The 18,266-nt window shown below is 46.3% G+C and overlaps 2 protein-coding genes across 4 annotated transcripts in view; one reads left to right on the top strand and one right to left on the bottom strand.

Moving 5' to 3' along the window:
- Window positions 1–11,009: 11,009 nt before the first annotated feature.
- LOC140914227 (myb/SANT-like DNA-binding domain-containing protein 7) lies at window positions 11,010–16,970 on the bottom strand. Of its 2 annotated transcripts, XM_073351567.1 has the most exons (3): window positions 16,639–16,970; window positions 12,316–12,921; window positions 11,049–11,734 (listed from the first exon to the last, which is right to left on the bottom strand). In XM_073351567.1, exons 2-3 carry the CDS (start codon window positions 12,866–12,868, stop codon window positions 11,652–11,654), a joined length of 636 nt encoding a protein of 211 aa, XP_073207668.1. In that variant the 5' UTR covers window positions 12,869–12,921; window positions 16,639–16,970; the 3' UTR covers window positions 11,049–11,651. The 2 variants fall into 2 exon arrangements, 1 of the variants encoding a protein (XP_073207668.1); XR_012159823.1 differs by lacking the exon at window positions 12,316–12,921 and having other exon boundaries at window positions 11,010–11,734.
- The window catches only part of TKT (transketolase), a 45,820-nt gene continuing 44,228 nt past the window's right edge, over window positions 16,675–18,266 (top strand). Inside the window, exon 1 of one of the 2 annotated variants that reach the window (XM_073351563.1) lies at window positions 16,675–16,894. In XM_073351563.1, the coding sequence (XP_073207664.1) occupies window positions 16,788–16,894 (107 nt within the window). In that variant the 5' untranslated portion in view covers window positions 16,675–16,787. The remainder of the gene's footprint in view (window positions 16,895–18,266) is intronic. The other variant, XM_073351562.1, reaches the window with a different exon arrangement.

Consider the following 18,266-nt stretch of genomic DNA (forward strand, 5'->3'; position numbering starts at 1 on the left):
CAGATAAACATTAAATGTGTGTGTGTGTCTATATATATGTTTGTTTGAAGGTCTCCCCACAGATGTGAATTTTCACTAAAGTATAGAATTGATATGAGCGGTCATATTCTGATCTGTTACTCTAGTTTTATACCTTTATATTATCTAAATCGGGCTATTGACCATTGTGTCAAAAGCTCAATCACTGTGAATTAGTGCACTAATACATTTGTTTGTAAAATGTTTGTACATGTCTTCCAATTTTTTGTGCTTTCCTTCTGTGTGCAGGACTCCTGGAAGGGCCAGTTAAGCACTGAGAAAGAGAGGAGGCTCTTCTGTCCATCATTAGCACATTTTAAAGAAGAACTTTAGGAGTGAGGTAGAATAAAAGGAGAGCAAACAGGAAATAGAAGTGCGGGTAAACAACAGAAAAGACAACGATGCGTCCTTGTGGCACCTTAGAGACTAACATTTATTTGGCCATAAGCTTTTGTGGGCTAGAACCCACTTCATCAGATGCATGGAGTGGAAAATACGTTGTTTTTGCTGATTCAGGCTAACATGGCTACCACTCTGAAACCTGTCAACAGAAAAGAGTTGAAGCAAAATGTAGAGGGGAAATGTGGAGAGAGGTGACTAGCAGTGAGGTGATCAGGGATTAAATGAGACACACAGAGATGTTACATGGAACACAGAAGAAATCACTTGCTTTGCTGTGAGTTACCATTTAATTCCTGGGCTGCTGCATGCCTCCTTTGGATGATTTACCAGGGCTTAGTGGCTGAGGATGAAATGAGGTTCACTTCTAGGAATCCAGAATATTTCAATCCATACACTGATAACCAACCTGAGTTGGGCATGACCTCCCTTCCCCAGTCTGTGCTGTGATAGTGCACAACTATTTGCCAGGTCCATTATGGATTATTATTATTTTTTTTTAGCCTTCAGATATCCTGAAGCAGGATAATGGAGTTGCCAGACTAATGGCATATCCAAGTCCTATTTCTTTGCTGATGGCTCTTACATTAGAGCCCAAAATCTGTAGCTCTTGCTAAGAAAGAAGTTGTTCCCAGTGAATTGGCTCAGTCTCTCATTTTTCATGAATAAATCTGGAGGGTTTTTTTCCTATTTAAAATGCAAGTAGTACAATTTTATAAAATGCATTGCAGGAAGCCTAATCTCAAGGGCATAAGGAATATGCTTCCTTTTCAGGTTGACTGAAGGCACTTGTCCTTGGGCCTCACTTAAAACATGCAGGTATGCGATGTGAATGTACAGCTGGTGTTTATTGCTTACATAAATCAAGAGACTCAGCGTAACCACGAGAGAGAAGATCTAGTGTGATGCTAGCAGAGTCCTTATGTGCTCTTACTCTAGAGAGCATATAGTCTCACATCCTGCCCCACTTTGTAGAAATCGGAGAAGGGTGGAGGAAGGCCTACAAGACTTTCTATTCCATCCCCTTGCCAATGTGGGATTGTGATCCACAGTATATTTTTCTAGTGTATTGTCCAGTTTCCTTCTAAAATGCCAAGCAACAAGGCTTCTACTCCTCCTCTGGGGAGACTAATCTCCAATCTGATAGATTTCACTGTAAGGAAAGTTTGGGGTGTTAGAAAAACTTTCCTTTCCACATCTTTCTCTCATTACAGTGTTCCCTTGCCTCTAATTTTTTTCCTCCATCATTGATGTCGATGCTGTTCAATATTTGGAGATAGTTTTGCCCCAATTACCCCTTTATTTGTTGCTTAGCTAAACAATACATCAGGGTTAGGCAGCCGATGGCACGTGCGCCAAAGGCGGCATGTGAGCTGATTTTCAGTGGCACTCACGCTGCCCGGGTCCTGGCCACCGGTCCGGGGGGCTCTGCATTTTAATTTAATTTTAAATGAAGCTTCTTAAACATTTTTTAAAAGCTTATTTATTTTACATGCAATAGTTTAGTTATTATATTATAGACATAGAAAGAGACCGTCTTAAAAATGTTAACATGTATTACTGGCAGGCAAAACCTTAAATTAGAGTGAATACATGAAGACTCAGCACACCACTTCTGAAAGGTTGCCGACCCCTGCAATACTTATTAAACTGCTTAGGCCCTATTTTTGCAGGCTGTTCCATCCAAGGCTAAAATCAATGGATCTTTGCACTGGTGCAGTGGTTTGGCAGTGCACAACAGCTTGCATAATTGGGGCAAGAATTTGGGCCCTAGCCAGTCCTACTCCCAAAAGGCGGCCTCTCCTGCTGCTCTTTCCAAACGGAATAATAATCCCAAAATCTGTTATGTTGTAGGAAAGAAACTGAAATCCCTTTTCCAGAAAAACACAATGCATGAAATCTTGGCCCCACTGAAGTCAATGCCAAACCCCCATTTATTTTAATGGGGCCTGGATTTCTCCCACTGTAGTTTTAGAGTATGACATAATGTAAATGGGAAGTCTGTTTTTATTATTTATTAGTAGTATAGCAGGAGTTGCCTATGAGCACCATTCATAAACCAGGACATCACTGTGCTAGGTACTGTACAAACATTGAACAAAAAAGTCTTAATTTGACTGTTCTAGATGCCTCTCCTGTTCCCCTTCTCCTTTCTAGTTATACTGTAAACACGAAACGGTTGTTAAAATAATATAAATGTCTTCTTATTTACACAAAGTAAGTTATTCCATTTTTGGTAATAAGATCTTTAACGAAGAAGTTCAGTCATTTGAATGTAGTTGTTCCTTTAAACAGTGAGTCCTGATCAGATATGCCAACCTATAATGACAAAGCAAATTCCTAGTCTGTTGAATGGAGGGGGGGAAACTAGTTTGTTTACTTATCATGATTCAAATGTCAGACAGCTACTCTGTAGATGTAATGAAGTTACTTTTAAAAGTGTAAAAAAAAACGAGGAGTACTTGTGGCACCCTAGAGACTAACAAATTTAGTACTCGGTTTTGGGTTTTTTTGCTGATACAGACTAACACCGCTACCACTCTGAAACCTCTTAAAGGAGGTGCTGTCGTCCTCATGAATAGGTTGGCATTTGAACAAGAAGCTGCTAGGCAGCTCTCCAACACCACTTTCTACAAGCCGTTACCCTCTGATCTCACTGAGGGTTACCAAAAGAAACTACAGCATTTGCTCAAGAAACTCCCTGAAAAAAAGCACAAGAACAAATCCGCACAGACACACCCCTAGAACCCCCACCAGGGGTATTCTATCTGCTACCCAAGATCCATAAACCTGGAAATCCTGGACGCCCCATCATCTCAGGCATTGGTACCCTGACAGCAGATTGTCTGGCTATGTAGACTCCCTCCTCAGGCCCTACGCTACCAGCACTCCCAGCTATCTTCGAGACACCACTGACTTCCTGAAGAAACTACAATCCATCGGTGATCTTCCTGAAAACACCATCCTTGCCACTATGGATACAGAAGCCCTCTACACCAACATTGCACACAAAGATGGACTACAGGCCATCAGGAACAGTATCCCCGATAATGTCACGGCAAACCTGGTGGCTGAACTTTGTGGCTTTGTCCTCACCCATAACTATTTCACATTTGGGGACAATGTATACCTTCAAATCAGCGGCACTGCTATGGGTACCCGCATGGCCCTACAGTATGCCAACATTTTTATGGCTGACTTAGAACAACGCTTCCTCAGCTCTTGTCCCCTAATGCCCCTACTCTATTTGTGCTACATTGATGACATCTTCATCATCTGGACCCATGGAAAAGAAGTCCTTGAGGAATTCCACCATGATTTCAACAATTTCCATCCCACCATCCACCTCAGCCTGGACCAGTCCACATAAGAGATCCACTTCTTGGACACTACGGTGCTAATAAGCAATGGTCACATAAACACCACCCTATACCGGAAACCTACTGACCACTATTCCTACCTACATGCCTCCAGCTTTCATCCAGACCACACCACACGATCCATTGTCTACAGCCAAGCTCTACGATACAACCGCATTTGCTCCAACCCTTCAGACAGAGACAAACACCTACAAGATCTCAATCAAGCATTCTTACAACTACAATACCCACCTGCTGAAGTGAAGAAACAGATTGACAGAGCCAGAAGAGTACCCAGAAGTCACCTACTACAGGACAGGCCCAACAAAGAAAATAACAGAACGCCACTAGCTATCACCTTCAGCCCCCAACTAAAACCTCTCCAACGCATCATCAAGGATCTACAACCTATCCTGAAGGACGACCCATCACTCTCACAGATCTTGGGAGACAGGCCAGTCCTTGCTTACAGACAGCCCCCCAACTTGAAGCAAATACTCGCCAGCAACCACATACCACACGACAGAACCACTAACCCAGGAACCTATCCTTGCAATAAAGCCCATTCCAACTGTGCCCACATATCTATTCAGGGGACACCATGATAGAGCCTAATCACATCAGCCACACTATCAGAGGCTTGTTCACCTGCACATCTACCAATGGGATATATGCCGTCATGTGCTAGCAATGCCCCTCTGCCATGTACATTGGTCAAACTGGTCAATCTCTACGTAAAAGAATAAATGGACACAAATCAGACGTATTATAACATTCAAAAACCAGTCGGAGAACACTTCAATCTCTCTGGTCACTCCATTACAGACCTAAAAGTGGCAATTCTTCAACAAAAAAACTTCAAAAACAGACTCCAACGAGATAGTGCTGAATTGGAATTAATTTGCAAACTGGATACAATTAACTTAGGCTTGAATAGAGACTGGGAGGGGATGGGTCATTACACAGAGTAAAACTATTTCCCCATGTTTATCCCCCACCCCCACCGTTCCTCAGACATTCTTGTCAACTGCTGGAAATGGCCCACCTTGATTATCACTACAAAAGGTTCTCTTCCCCACCCTCATCTCCCCCCCCCCCCGCTCTCCTACTGGTAATAGCTCATCTTAAGTGATCACTCTCCTTACAGTGTGTATGGTAACACCCATTGTTTCATGTTCTCTATGTAATAATCTCCCCACTGTATTTTCCACTGAATGCATCACATGAAGTGAGCTGTAGCTCACGAAAGCTTATGCTCAAATAAATTTGTTAGTCTCTAAGGTGCCACAAGTCCTCCTTTTCTTTTTGTGAATACAGACTAACACGGCTGCTACTCTGAAACCTTTTAAAAGTGTGTGTGCTGTAGAGATTTGCTAAAGAACATTTATCTAACTAAAACTGTGATCAGATAGAGTTAAAGGCTTGGCTTAAACAAGCACAAGCAAAGATCTTCGTAACTAAGGCTGAAATCAGAGTGGCTGAATCAAAACTCTCGATCCAAATAGCCCCAAACTTTGCAGCATTGAAATCTAGATCTGGTTCTAAATTTTGCAACTTGGATCAGTCTCTAGCTGAAATGCTCCTGTAAATTACCCTCATTGTACTTAAGTATTGGATTGCATCTGTTATCCAAAGTAATTCATTAATGGGATTCCTGCAACACTATGGGGAGATGGAACACTGTGTATGTGTCTCTGCAGTAGTTTTCAATGGACTATCCATTCATTAGGGAAAGGTGGTAAACTCCCTGTGTTAAGGCTGCAACAAGCTTCAAATATAAAGCTGTTTTGCCCCGTAATATTTTGGCTTGGAAAATAGGTTTGGTCTGGAAAATGCCAGATTTACCCTGAAAACAAATAATTATTCTTGTTGGCTTGTTTTCTGCAAAGTTTTTTTTTAAAAAAAAATCACATTATTTTTGAGTGAGAGGCCATTTAAATATACCTTGACTGGAAATTTTATTTTTTGTCTAACATCCGTTTCAGTCCCTCTAACTCAAAAACAGCTGGTTAGTTATCCTCCAAGCTTTCTAGAAAATCTCCTTAAGCTCCTGGGCAGCTATAACAGAAAGAAAACAGGTTGAAGTTTAAGCAAAAATATGACTAGGTTTTTTGTGGCTATCCTTGGGCTCTGTCCTGTTCCCAGTGACTTCAGTGGGAGTTTATTTACCATTGCTGCCTTCGGGAGCAGGTTCAGGCACTGCATGAGCATGTTGTATTCTATGGGCTGTTGGTTGCTCCTTAGAAAGAGCATAAGAGTGTTTATGTAGATATCTTCCTTTAGCTCTTGCACTCAAGTCCTGTGCCTGTTAGCAGACCCCTACTGGACCCTCCTGCTCTATCTCAGAGATAAGGCTCTTTTCTCAACTCTGTGACAAATTTTCTATGTAATCTTTAGCAAATCACTTAAACTACATTCACGGGTTACCTGATCTGGAAAAATGACTTGTACGTGTTCTCCATAGGTCAAGGGAGCCTTTTAGTGGGAGAGGCAGGAGTAATTGTTTTGCTAGATCTTGGAGTTTCCTCTTACAGAATGTGTCATCTATTTGAACAAACACTACTTTTTTAAATGGATTTTGTTTTGTATGTTGAGATCCACTGGTGAAAGAACAGTATTCACTCTCAGGCAGAGCGTGAAGCTGCAGTGCAGCCTGGGGGCAGGGCGTGTGGCTGTGGTGTGGCTTTAAGTTCTTTTTGTGCCCTCTTGATCCTCAGCTGCTACAAGCATGGGATAGGTCCCCTCCCCCCCGCATAATTTACACAGGCTCTCTAAGCTTAGCCCTAGCCCTATGAGCCACAGTCCAGAATCTCTACAGTTGTTCCAAATTGCAGCCCCACCCCAAACACTCCCTCCCTGCCCTTGGCATGCCTCCTGACAATCAGGGCTTGCAAGGGGGTCCTTGGAGGAGAGCCTTACAACTGTCCTCTGCAGTGCCTCTAATGAGGGAATCCTTCCCATGGCCTGACACTGAACTTTTGGAGGTCCTTTACACCACTTTGGCCCTCTTGCTTGGTGTAGAGGGGCTGGAGTGGAGGTGAGGGTCCCACCCAGAGCTTTTGTACATTACTTTATACTTGATGTGAATAATTTGTTTATATATGAGGTGTGTAATGTCCTTGCTCTTAAGTGCTTAGGTTTTGTAGATGATGTGCTAGGTAAGGACATATTTGCCAGTCAGCACCCTTGCAGGGGAGGGAGAGTTCAGTGGTTTGAGCATTGGCCTGCTAAAGGCAGGGTTGTGAGCTCAATCCTTGAGAGGGCCATTTGGGATCTGGGGCAAAAATTGGGGATTGGTCCTGCTTTGAGCAGGGGGTTGGTCTAGATGACCTCCTGAGGTCTCTTCCAACCCTGATATTCTATGATTATTTTTTGGTTTTGGAATTTGATTTAAGGTGAAAATGTTAAACACCTAACTCCATATGTAGATATCTAAATGAGTGGCCTGACTTTTGGTGGTGCGGAGCATCTGCAGTTCCCACTGAAGTCAGTGGAGTTGCCTCTATTTATGTCACATAGCCACATTCATTGCTGGGTTGTTTTGCACAATTATAGCAAGAACAGAGTTTAGGTTGGGGGGTCTCTAAAAGATGCTAATATGAGCACAACAATTTTTCTTATGCAGGAAGCAGGAAACTTCATGAGTTTTCATTTTGAGTTTCTAGCTCATGGCTACAATAGTTGTCAGAATCCCTAGGCTGCCCTCTGAGGCAGGAGCAGATGCAGGCTGCAACACAGGCTGGCTAGAAGCAGAATCAAGGGCAGCCTGTCAAAACTACTGGCAATGGGAGTGTTTGCAACCAGGTAGTGACGTTGAGCAGACTAGAGAGACTGCTTCCTGATATACCTGGGTGGGACCTCACCTGTGGTTTGGCAGGACCCTGGTTGAATGGCATGGGGCGTATCACAAAACCTGCAGTTAATTGCCTATGATGTTTCATCTGACTAAACAGGCTCAAGCTCAGAGGTCACGCAGGGGATGACTCAACGTTCTTAAGCAAGCTCAGAGGTGCAGCACGTGGTGGGATTTATCTCCTTTTGGACACAGTCACATCCAGAATGAAAATGAGCGGATTGTCTCAAATCAGTAGGTCTCTCATGATTGGTGGAAGACCAGTGCCTTTGTGCAGCCTTTCCTAGATCATTGTTGACAAATCTATCATTTCCATCTAGTAATGAACTGCTAACATGCCTTTTGTTCCTAATATACTTTTTTTTAAAAATCCTTATTGTCCTTAACTATGCAGTCCATAGATTTTTCCCTTTGTCCTTCTACTTCCCTTATCAATTTTTACAATTCCTAGTTTCTAATTAATATTCATTGTTTATCAACTTCCCCTTTCCTCCATTTGTTATATATTTAACCAGCGTAGCCTCCTTTTTCTTCTTACTAGAGACAAAAAAAATTTCTTAAGAAATTCCCAATTATAATTCACATTTTCTGTTTAAATTACTTCTTTCAGATGATTTGGCTCATAGCTGTTTTCAACTTTATGAAATTGGCCATTTTAAAGCAAAAGTGTATATATATTGTACTCTCCGTGTGTGTGTGTGTGTGTGTGTGTGTATGTATTACTGGGTTGGACTTTTATACTAGCACATAACAAATGTAAATCATGATCACCTGCACCTAAGTAACCACTAATTCTTAGTTATGTGATCATCTGTCAAAATAAGTTATAATATAGAATTTGCCCATGTTGGATGCAACACTTTTTGAGTTAGGAAATTATCTACAATTTTCAGAAAGTCCAATGTACTGGCAACATGAGACCGCTAGCGTATGTAGATAGACGTATCCCATGATAACGTAGGGTTATGGGGGTTTTTTATACACCTTATAGACAGATGCTTCAGTAAAAGTTTCATGTATCTCACAATTAAGCGATAAGATGTAGCAAATGGGCACACTTCAGAAAAGACGTTGTTTAACACTGAATGCAACAATTTCAGTGGATTGGGTTGTGCTCTATAATCTAAACTATAAAGCAGTTGTCAAAGTTCAGGACAACTGCACCTGTAGTCCACCTCGGTGGTTCCAGCAAGGGCACCTACTAGAGGCTCCAGGCTCCTTTAGTTCTCACCTCTCCTGAGTAGAGACCTGCATCTCTTCCCCCTCCTGAATGGAGTATTTCAACGCTACACATTTCCCTGCCTACACACTGAATCCCACAGCAAGTAAGAATGTCTAAGCAGGCCAGCTTTGCTTTTCTCCTCAAGGATAGTAAACGGCATAATTGCCCGCTACACAGTTAAGTTACTGCATCACTCTATAAACAATCACATTTATTCTTAAGGTAAAAGTCTTTGAGAGAAAACATATTGAAAGCAATAAAAGAATCTACATGCATGCTAATAAACTTACCAGAGATCATTCCCTCACTCTAATTAAGGTTCTGGCTGGTAAACAGTCCTCGAAACCACAACCAGGGGATTTTCTGTGGTCACAAGTTAATAACAGGTTTCCCTCAGAGCAAGCACTCTTGCGAATCTGTATGTCTACACTACGAAATTAGGTCGAAATTATAGAAGTCAGTTTTTTAGAAATCGTTTTTAAATAGTCGATTGTGTGTGTCCCACACAAAATGCTCTAAGTGCATTAACTCGGTGGAGTGCTTCCACAGTACCGAGGCTAGCGTTGACTTCCAGAGTGTTGCACTGTGGGTAGCTATCTCACAGTTCCCGCAGTCTCCGCTGCCCATTGGAATTCTGGGTTGAGATCCCAATGCCTGATGGGGCAAAAAACATTGTCGCGGGTGGTTCTAGGTACATGTCATCAGGCCCTCCTTCCCTCCCTCCCTATGTGAAAGCAACGGCAGACCATCGTTTCGCGCCTTTTTTCCGGAGTTACCTGTGCAGACGCCATACTACGGCAAGCATGGAGCCCGCTCAGATCACTTTGGGAATCAGGAGCACATTAAACACCACATGCATTATTCAGCAGTATATGCAGCACCAGAACCTGGCAAAGAGAAACCAGGCGAGTAGGCGATGTCAGCGCAGTGACGAGAGTGATGAGGACATGGACACGGACTTCTCTCAAAGCACGGGCCCTGGCAATGCAGGCATCATGGTGCTAATGGGGCAGGTTCATGCCGTGGAACGCAGATTCTGGGCCCGGGAAACAAGCACAGACTGGTGGGACCGAACAGTGTTGCAGGTCTGGGACGATTCCCAGTGGCTGCGAAACTTTCGCATGTGTAAGGGCACTTTCATGGAACTTTGTGACTTGCATTCTCCTGCCGTGAAGCGCATGAATACCAAGATGAGAGCAGCCCTCACAGTTGAGAAGCGAGTGGCGATAGCCCTGTGGAAGCTTGCAACGCCAGACAGCTACCGGTCAGTCGGGAATCAATTTGGAGTGGGCAAATCTACTGTGGGGACTGCTGTGATGCAAGTAGCCAACACAATCAAAGATCTGCTAATATCAAGGGTAGTGACCCTGGGAAATGTGCAGGTCATAGTAGATGGCTTTGCTGCAATGGGATTCCCTAACTGTGGTGGGGCCATAGACGGAACCCATATCCCTATCTTGGCACCGGAGCACCAAGCCGCCGAGTACATAAACCACAAGGGGTACTTTTCAATAGTGCTGCAAGCACTGGTGGATCACAAGGGACGTTTCACCAACATCAGCGAGGGATGGCCAGGAAAGGTGCATGACACTCGCATCTTCAGGAACTCTGGTCTGTTTCAAAAGCTGCAGGAAGGGACTTTATTCCCAGACCAGAAAATAACCGTTGGGGATGTTGAAATGCCTATATGTATCCTTGGGGACCCAGCCTACCCCTTAATGCCATGGCTCATGAAGCCGTAAACAGGCAGCCTGGACAGTAGTCAGGAGCTGTTCAACTACAGGCTGAGCAAGTGCAGAATGGTGATAGAATGTGCATTTGGACGTTTAAAGGCGCGCTGGCGCAGTTTACTGACTCGGTTAGACCTCAGCAAAACCAATATTCCCACTGTTATTACTGCTTGCTGTGTGCTCCACAATATCTGTGAGAGTAAGGGGGAGACGTTTATGGGGGGGTAGGAGGTTGAGGCAAATCGCCTGGCTGCTGGTTACGCGCAGCCCGACACTAGGGCGGTTAGAAGAGCACAAGAGGGCGTGGTGCACATCAGAGAAGCTTTGAAAACCAGTTTCATGACGGGCCAGGCTATGGTGTGAAAGTTCTGTTTGTTTCTCCTTGATGAAACCCCCCGCCCCTTGGTTCACTCTACTTCCCTGTAAGCTAACCACCCGCCCCTCCTCCCTTCAATCACCGCTTGCAGAGGCAATAAAGTCATTGTTGCTTCACATTCATGCATTCTTTATTCATTCATCACACAAATAGGGGGATGACTACCAAGGTAGCCCAGGAGGGGTGGTGGAGGAGGGAAGCACCAGGAGGGGTGGTGGAGGAGGGAAGGACAAGGCCACACAGCACTTTAAAAGTTTAAAACTTATTGAATGCCAGCCTTTTGTTGCTTGGGCAATCCTCTGTGGTGGAGTTGCTGGGTGGCCGGATGCCCCCCTAATGCGTTCTTGGGCATCTGGGTGAGGAGGCTCTGGAACTTGGTGAGGAAGGTGGTTGGTTACACAGGGGCTGTAGCGGTGGTCTGTGCTCCTGCTGCCCTTCCTGCAACTCAACCATACGCTGGAGCGCATTAGTTTGATCCTCCAGCAGCCTCAGCATTGAATCCTACCTCCTCTCATCACGCTGCCGCCACCTTTCAGCTTCAGCTCTCTCTTCAGCCCGCCACTTACTCTCCTCAGCCCACCACCTCTTCTCCCGGTCATTTTGTGTTTTCCTGCACTCTGACATTGTCTGCCTCCACGCATTCGTCTGTGCTCTGTCAGTGTGGGAGGACACCATGAGCTCAGAGAACATTTCATCACAAGTGTGTTTTTTTTTGCCTTCTAATCTTCACTAGCCTCTGGGAAGGAGAAGATCCTGTGATCCTTGAAACACATGCAGCTGGTGGAGGGAAAAAAAAAGGGACAGTAGTATTTAAAAAGACACATTTTATAGAACAATGGGTACACTCTTTTACGGTAAACCTTGCTGTTAACATTACATACACCGCACATGTGCTTTCATTCCAAGGTCGCATTTTGCCTCCCCCCACCATGTGGCTAGCCCCTCCCCCTCCCCGTGGCTAACAGTGGGGAACACTTCCTGTTCAGCCACAGGCAAACAGCCCAGCAGGAACGGATACCTCTGAATGTCCCCTTAAGAAGAGCACCCTATTTCAACCAGGTGACCATGAATGATATCACTCTCCTGAGGATAACACAGAGAGATAAAGAACGGATGTTGTTTGAATGCCAGCAAACATACACTGCGATGCTTTGTTCTACAATGATTCCCGAGTACGTGCTACTGGCCTGGTGTGGTAAAGTGTCCTACCATGGTGGATGGAATAAGGCTGCCCTCCCCAGAAACCTTTTGAAAAGGCTTTGGGAGTACATCCAGGAGAGCCACAAATGCCAGGGCAAATTAATCATTAAACATGCTTGCTTTTAAACCAGGTATAGTATTTTAACAGGTACACTCACCAGAGGTCCCTTCTCCGCCTGGCGGGTCGGGGAGGCAGTCGTGGGTGGATTTGGGGGGTACTGGCTCCAGGTCCAGGGTGAGAAACAGTCCCTGGCTGTCGGGAAACCCAGTTTCTCCGCTTGCTTGCTGTGAGCTATCTACAACTTCATCATCATTATCTTCCTCATCCCCAAAAACTGCTTCTGTGTTGCCTCCATTTCCATTGAAGGAGTCAAACAACACGGCTGGGGTAGTGGTGGCTGAACCCCCTAAAATGGCATGCAGCTCATCATAGAAGCAGCATGTTTGGGGCTCTGACCTAGAGCGGCCATTTGCCTCACTGGTTTTCTGGTAGGCTTGCCTCAGCTCCTTAAGTTTCACGCGGCACTGCTTTGGGTGTCTGTTATGGCCTCTGTCCTTCATGCCCAGGGAGATTTTGACAAATGTTTTGGCATTTCGAAAACTGGAACAGAGTTCTGATAGCACAGATTCCTCTCTCCGTACAGCAATCAGATCCCGTACCTCCCGTTTGGTCCATGCTGGAGCTCTTTTGCGATTCTGGGACTCCATCATGGTCACCTCTGCTGATGAGCTCTGGCCAGCGTGGCAAGCTGAAGGTGACCATGCTAATAGGAAATTGAAATTCAAAAGTGTGCGGGCCTTTTCTTGTCTACCTGGCCAGTGCATCTGAGTTGAGAGCGCTGTCCAGAGCGGTCACAATGGAGCACTCTGGGATAGCTCCCAGAGGCCAATACCGTCTAATTGCATCCACAGTACCCCAAATTTGACCCGGCAAGGCTGATTTTAAACGCTAATCCCCTTGTCGGGGTGGAGTAAGGAAATAGATTTTAAGAGCCCTTTAAGTCGAAAAAAAGGGCTTCATCGTGTGGACGGGTGCAGGGTTAAATCGATTTAATGCAGCTAAATTCAACCTCAACTCCTAGTGTAGACCAGGGCTTAGTCGCTCCTTTATCCACTTTGGGTCTTTGAAACGTCTGTGAGTAGGTAATCAGCCAGATCAAAGGTCCCTTCTTCAGAGCAATGCCTCAAAAGGCTGAGTTCTTGCATAACCTGATGCTTCAAAGAATTTTAAACAATGTGCCAGACAAGAAGACACTTTCAGGTCTAACAAAGTAAAGTGAGTTTCCTAGGAGAAAGGGAGGGGGAATGCAAATTCCCACCTTTGGACCCACATTTTGGAAGCTATGTCCTGAAGACAGAGCCATTATCTGGCTGATTACCTATTCACAGTCTCTGCATATCAAAGACCCAGGCTATGTAAAGGAAAGGCTAACCTATGCATAGGTGTTCTTGTTCTAAGCAAAAGGTGTAATGAACTTGTAACCATAGAAAAACCCGTGTGGGGACTGATGGACTGACTCCTACCACAGCTTTTTTTGGTGGTGGGGTGATAAGCTTATTAGCACGGACGTAGGCTCCTTTATTGTTTCAATACTTTATTTTGTGCAATGCTTTCACCTTAAGAATAAATCTGCCTGAAAAATCCCTAGTCATGACGGACAGAGATACAGATCTGTGACCGAGAGAGAGGTGATGGCGGGGGAGCCATGAGCCTAAAAGTGGGTGCCCCTGCTGAACCACAGAGGAGGAATACAGGTGCAGTTGCCCAGAACTGTGACTGTGGTAACTATTGACTTATTTGTAAGTGAGAAGCTGGTTAAATTCTGTCCATCTTCAGTCTAAACTCTCTTCTCTGACCTTAAACTTCCCATCCCCAGAAGAATGCATTTTTCTTCTATATATTTTTCTGTTCTCTCTCTCTTTTTCTACGGTTTGCTTTATCATTGATTTAAATACAGTTATGGCACTGTTCAACAAAGTCCATAGTTTTGATAAATTTATGAGACTTCCCCTATGACCACAAGAAGAGCTCTGTGTAGCTCAAAAGCTTGTCTCTTTCACCAACAGAAGTTGATCCATTAAAAGATATTATCTTATGCACGTTGTGTCTCTGATATCCTGGGACCAACTCAGCCACAAGAACACTGCAAACATTCCCTTCATCCTTGCAATTCTTAGAGAAAATCTATTTAGTGAAGATGGACTTCTGGCAATGATGTCCAGTATTTGTCAAGAACTTATGGTAGCTTTTTTAAAATCTAGGGGATGTAATTTGAATAGTCTGGAGTAAGAAAAATCCTACAATAGCTTTATTTTGTGCTGATGTTGGGCTGGGCCTTTTAGAGCTGCAAAACTATTATTCGGGGGCATTTAGTTTTGTAGTAGGATGGTTAACTTTTGTAATGAATACAGAGAGTCAAAAGAATAAGCTAAAGCTAAGAAGACAGAAGTATAAGTTTGGCCCAAGAAAACCAGTGAAAGAATTTGATCCTAATATAAACTAACAAAAGATGTTTGGGTTAAAACTAAGTTTTAAAGTAAACTTACAGGCACTTCAATGGAGATCTGACAATTTGTACAAGCTGAAGAATTGCTCCTCAATATTTTTCCCACTCTGGTTATATTCTGAAATTCCTATACATCCATGTCTAAACCAAATTCAGGAATGAGGCAGTATCAGTTGAAATTATGCAGAGGACTTATTCAATGTCTTTTATTTATTTATCCATTAAACAAATGAAAATAGATTTTAATATGGCCCAATGGTTAGAGTGCTAGTCTGTCAGATGACCAGAGTTCAATTCCCTCCTCCACCACTGATTACCTTTGTGACCTTGAGCAAGTCACTTAATTTCTCGGTGCCTCCATTCCCCTCATCTGTCAAATGGGAATATCACTGCCCAGCGTCACAGGGGTGTTGTGGAGATAAATATATGAAAGACTGATATATCCAGATGCTATGGTAATGGAGCCCATATATTGTAAATACCAAAGATGCATGTTAATATTAATATAACTTGTCTTTCTACTATATTTAGGCCTACATCAACTCCTGCTAACCAAATAGTTGTGGAACGTCAGATGTTTGAGATACAGACCAGCCACAACATTAGCAAGCAGAAAATCAACCCACAAAACTTGGGAGAAATTTGGACCCAGGTCTGAAAACTTTGCGAATCAGGCCCATCTCTATCTTCTAGAGAGATCCACAGGCTGATTTCCTGTGACATGCATGTAGTCATATAGGTACCTAAAACATCTCTCTCTTATCTCAAATCTTAAACCTGCCACTGGCTGGTGAACAATTTGGGAAGTCTGTTGAAATGCACTGGTGGTGGACCACAGGTGGGACAGTGAAGTGTATGACACACATGCCAAACCAGTGGAAAAAAAAAAAAAGCAGAAATTGGGCTTGTTTTTGGCTTAATTGGCTTCTGAGTTGCTTTTTGGCTAGTATTTGGCATGTAGCTAGTTGCTTGTTGTAGCTTTTTACTACTTTTTTTTTTTTGATCAGCTCCCAGCAAGCAGAGGGCACGGGGGGGGGGAGAGTAAGGGGGTGCATAGCGGGCGCACCACAGTCCCAGACTGCAGGCCAGGGGATCTAGTTACACATAGAGTGTTGGAGTTCTTAGGGATTGGCTTGTTTTGAAATGGGATTAGCTTGATTTTTTGGCTTATGGTGAAAGTTGGGGTGCTCATTTATGGCATGAAAGTTGGCAACTGTGGTGTATGACAAATTGCAATGCCATGTGAAAGGCAGCAGTGCTGGGTGGGTGGGTGGGTGGGTGTCTGTAAAAACGTGTATTCCCTTAGCTAAGTCTAATAAATAACAGCTTTGAAGTTACTACGCAGAAAGGAATTAATTCAGCTAATCTTTTATCCAAAAGATATAAATAAATTCCTCCATTTTTTTTATCTTCAAAAATAGTGGGGGAGCTTGGACCCAGTCCCCTTGTTAGATCTAAGATTCCCAAGGATGCTTTTGTATTCATTGAGTGGATTATAGATCCGTTTTATTTTACGTGGTGGTTAGAGGAGATCGAAGCTGGGCCCGTCCTAGGGGGGGACCGGGCGGATCCTGCCATTCTACCCCCTTCCCCAAGGGCTCCTCCCCGCAGGGGAGGCTGCAGGATCCGCGCCGCCATCCCTGCCGGGGTGCGCTACACGCGCCATGGCGAGCGTGCCTCGCCCGCGCTTGCCGCAGAGCCTGGCCCAGAGAGCGGAGAGGCAGCCAGAGGGGCGGCGCCGCTGCCCCGAGGAAAGCCGCTGTGTCACGCTGCACGGGCAGAAAGCAGCCACTTCTCCCGCGAAGGGGGAAGCTAAGCGGGATGAGATCCTCTGCTGGCCTGGCAGTTCCCCGGAACCGGACCCTGCCCCCCCCCAGCCCCACAACCCCGGCGGCTACACCCCCCGCTGTGCACCATCCCCAGCCCCCTCATCCCCATGGCAACCACCCGCCCCGCCGCCGCCGCCCAGCTCACCCCCTCGGCGGGCGGGGGCGGTTCCGGGCGGGCTGGCCCCGCCTGTGGGAGGCCCCGCGGCGGGCTGGGTCTGCCTCGCTCCGAGTCGGCAGGCGGCGCGGCTTGTCCCTCACTCTGCTCCGAGCCCAGGCCCGACCCGCCGCTGCTCCATGGAGGCTTATCACAAGCCCGACCAACAGGCGCTGCAGGCCCTGAAGGACGCGGCCAACCGGCTGCGCATCAGCTCCATCCGGGCCACCACCGCCGCCGGCTCCGGGTGAGTCCGGAACTGGGGCCTGGCTGCCGCCCCACACATCCCCGCGCACCCCGCTCCTCCCACCTCTACACGCTGCAGCCCCACACATCCCCGCGCACCCCGCTCCTCCCGCCCCTACACGCTGCCGCCCCACACATCCCCGCGCACCCCGCTCCTCCCGCCCCTACACGCTGCCGCCCCACACATCCCCGCGCACCCCGCTCCTCCCACCTCTACACGCTGCAGCCCCACACATCCCCGCGCACCCCGCTCCTCCCGCCCCTACACGCTGCCCCGTCCCGACCCCCTGCCGTGCCCCGACCCCCAGCTCTGCTCCCTCGTGCAGCCTGGCGCCCCCCCCCCCGCTGCCCCCTCGTGCAAACCGCCCCCTTACCGACCCTTCCGCTCTGCTCCCTCGTGCAACCTGCCCCCTTACCGACCCTCAGCTCTGCGACCTCGTGCAAACCGCCCCCTTACCGACCCTTCCGCTCCGCGACCTCGTGCAGCCTGGCGCCCGCGCCCCCCCCGCTGCCCCCTCGTGCAACCTGCCCCCTTACCGACCCTTCCGCTCTGCGACCTCGTGCAGCCTGGCGCCCCGCCCGCTGCCCCCTCGTGCAGACTGACCCCTTACCGACCCTTCCGCTCTGCGACCTCGTGCAGACTGACCCCTTACCAACCCTTCCGCTCCACGACCTCGTGCAAACTGACCCCTTACCGACCCTCAGCTCCGCGACCTCGTGCAAACTGCCCCCCTGCTGACCTCTTCGTGCAGACTGCCCCTCTGCAGTCCCCCTACCTCTGTCTCCTCGTGCAGACTGCCCCCTACTCAGCCTCTATCACTGCCCCCAGTCTCAGGCCTTGTGTGTAATTTTTCCCTGGCCCCCTCCTTCTGCCCCTTGCGTCAGTCATCCTAGCACCTCGCTTCTCTCTTCCTCTGTTCTCCCACTTTCCCAATCTGCAGGTCACCTGGCCAGTGAAATGAAGCAGGCCAGATTCTGCCCTCTGGTATATCTGTGCACTGGCCATTACAGTTTCTGGATTTGAGTTCAGTACGGTCTCACTGGAGTAGCTGAAAGCAGAATTTGCCCCTTGATTTGCCACTTGACTGAATTACAAAATCTGCAGCAGGTGACTGCTGAGCCATGTGTAAGCCATGCAGTGCTGCATGCTATTTCTGAGAGCAGCATGCTCCTGTCCTGGGAGCAAATACACAATATGGGGTGGGCAGAACTGAGAGAATTTTCATCATCAGGAGATCTGGAGTTTTGAAGCAGTTGTATTTCCCAAGCTTGCCATGAGCAAAGCTTATTATATTAGAATCACTGTGAGTATCAAGTGAACTCGTTGGTTCAGCTCAGTGAAGCCCTTTCTGTAGGTGCAAAATGTAGCATTT

This window comes from Lepidochelys kempii, chromosome 7 (genome assembly GCF_965140265.1).
Source record: "Lepidochelys kempii isolate rLepKem1 chromosome 7, rLepKem1.hap2, whole genome shotgun sequence".
Lineage (NCBI taxonomy): Eukaryota > Metazoa > Chordata > Testudines > Cheloniidae > Lepidochelys > Lepidochelys kempii.

What these genes read in the sequence shown, in the direction of transcription:
- LOC140914227 (XM_073351567.1), bottom strand. Translation starts at nt 12,868, where the DNA reads ATGATGGAGTCCCAGAATCGCAAAAGAGCTCCAGCATGGACCAAACGG. An exon ending in AGGCGGAGAAGGGACCTCTG is followed by an intron (nt 11,735 to 12,315) that starts GTGAGTGTACCT and finishes TCCCTCCACCAG; the next exon opens with CTGCATGTGTTTCAAGGATC.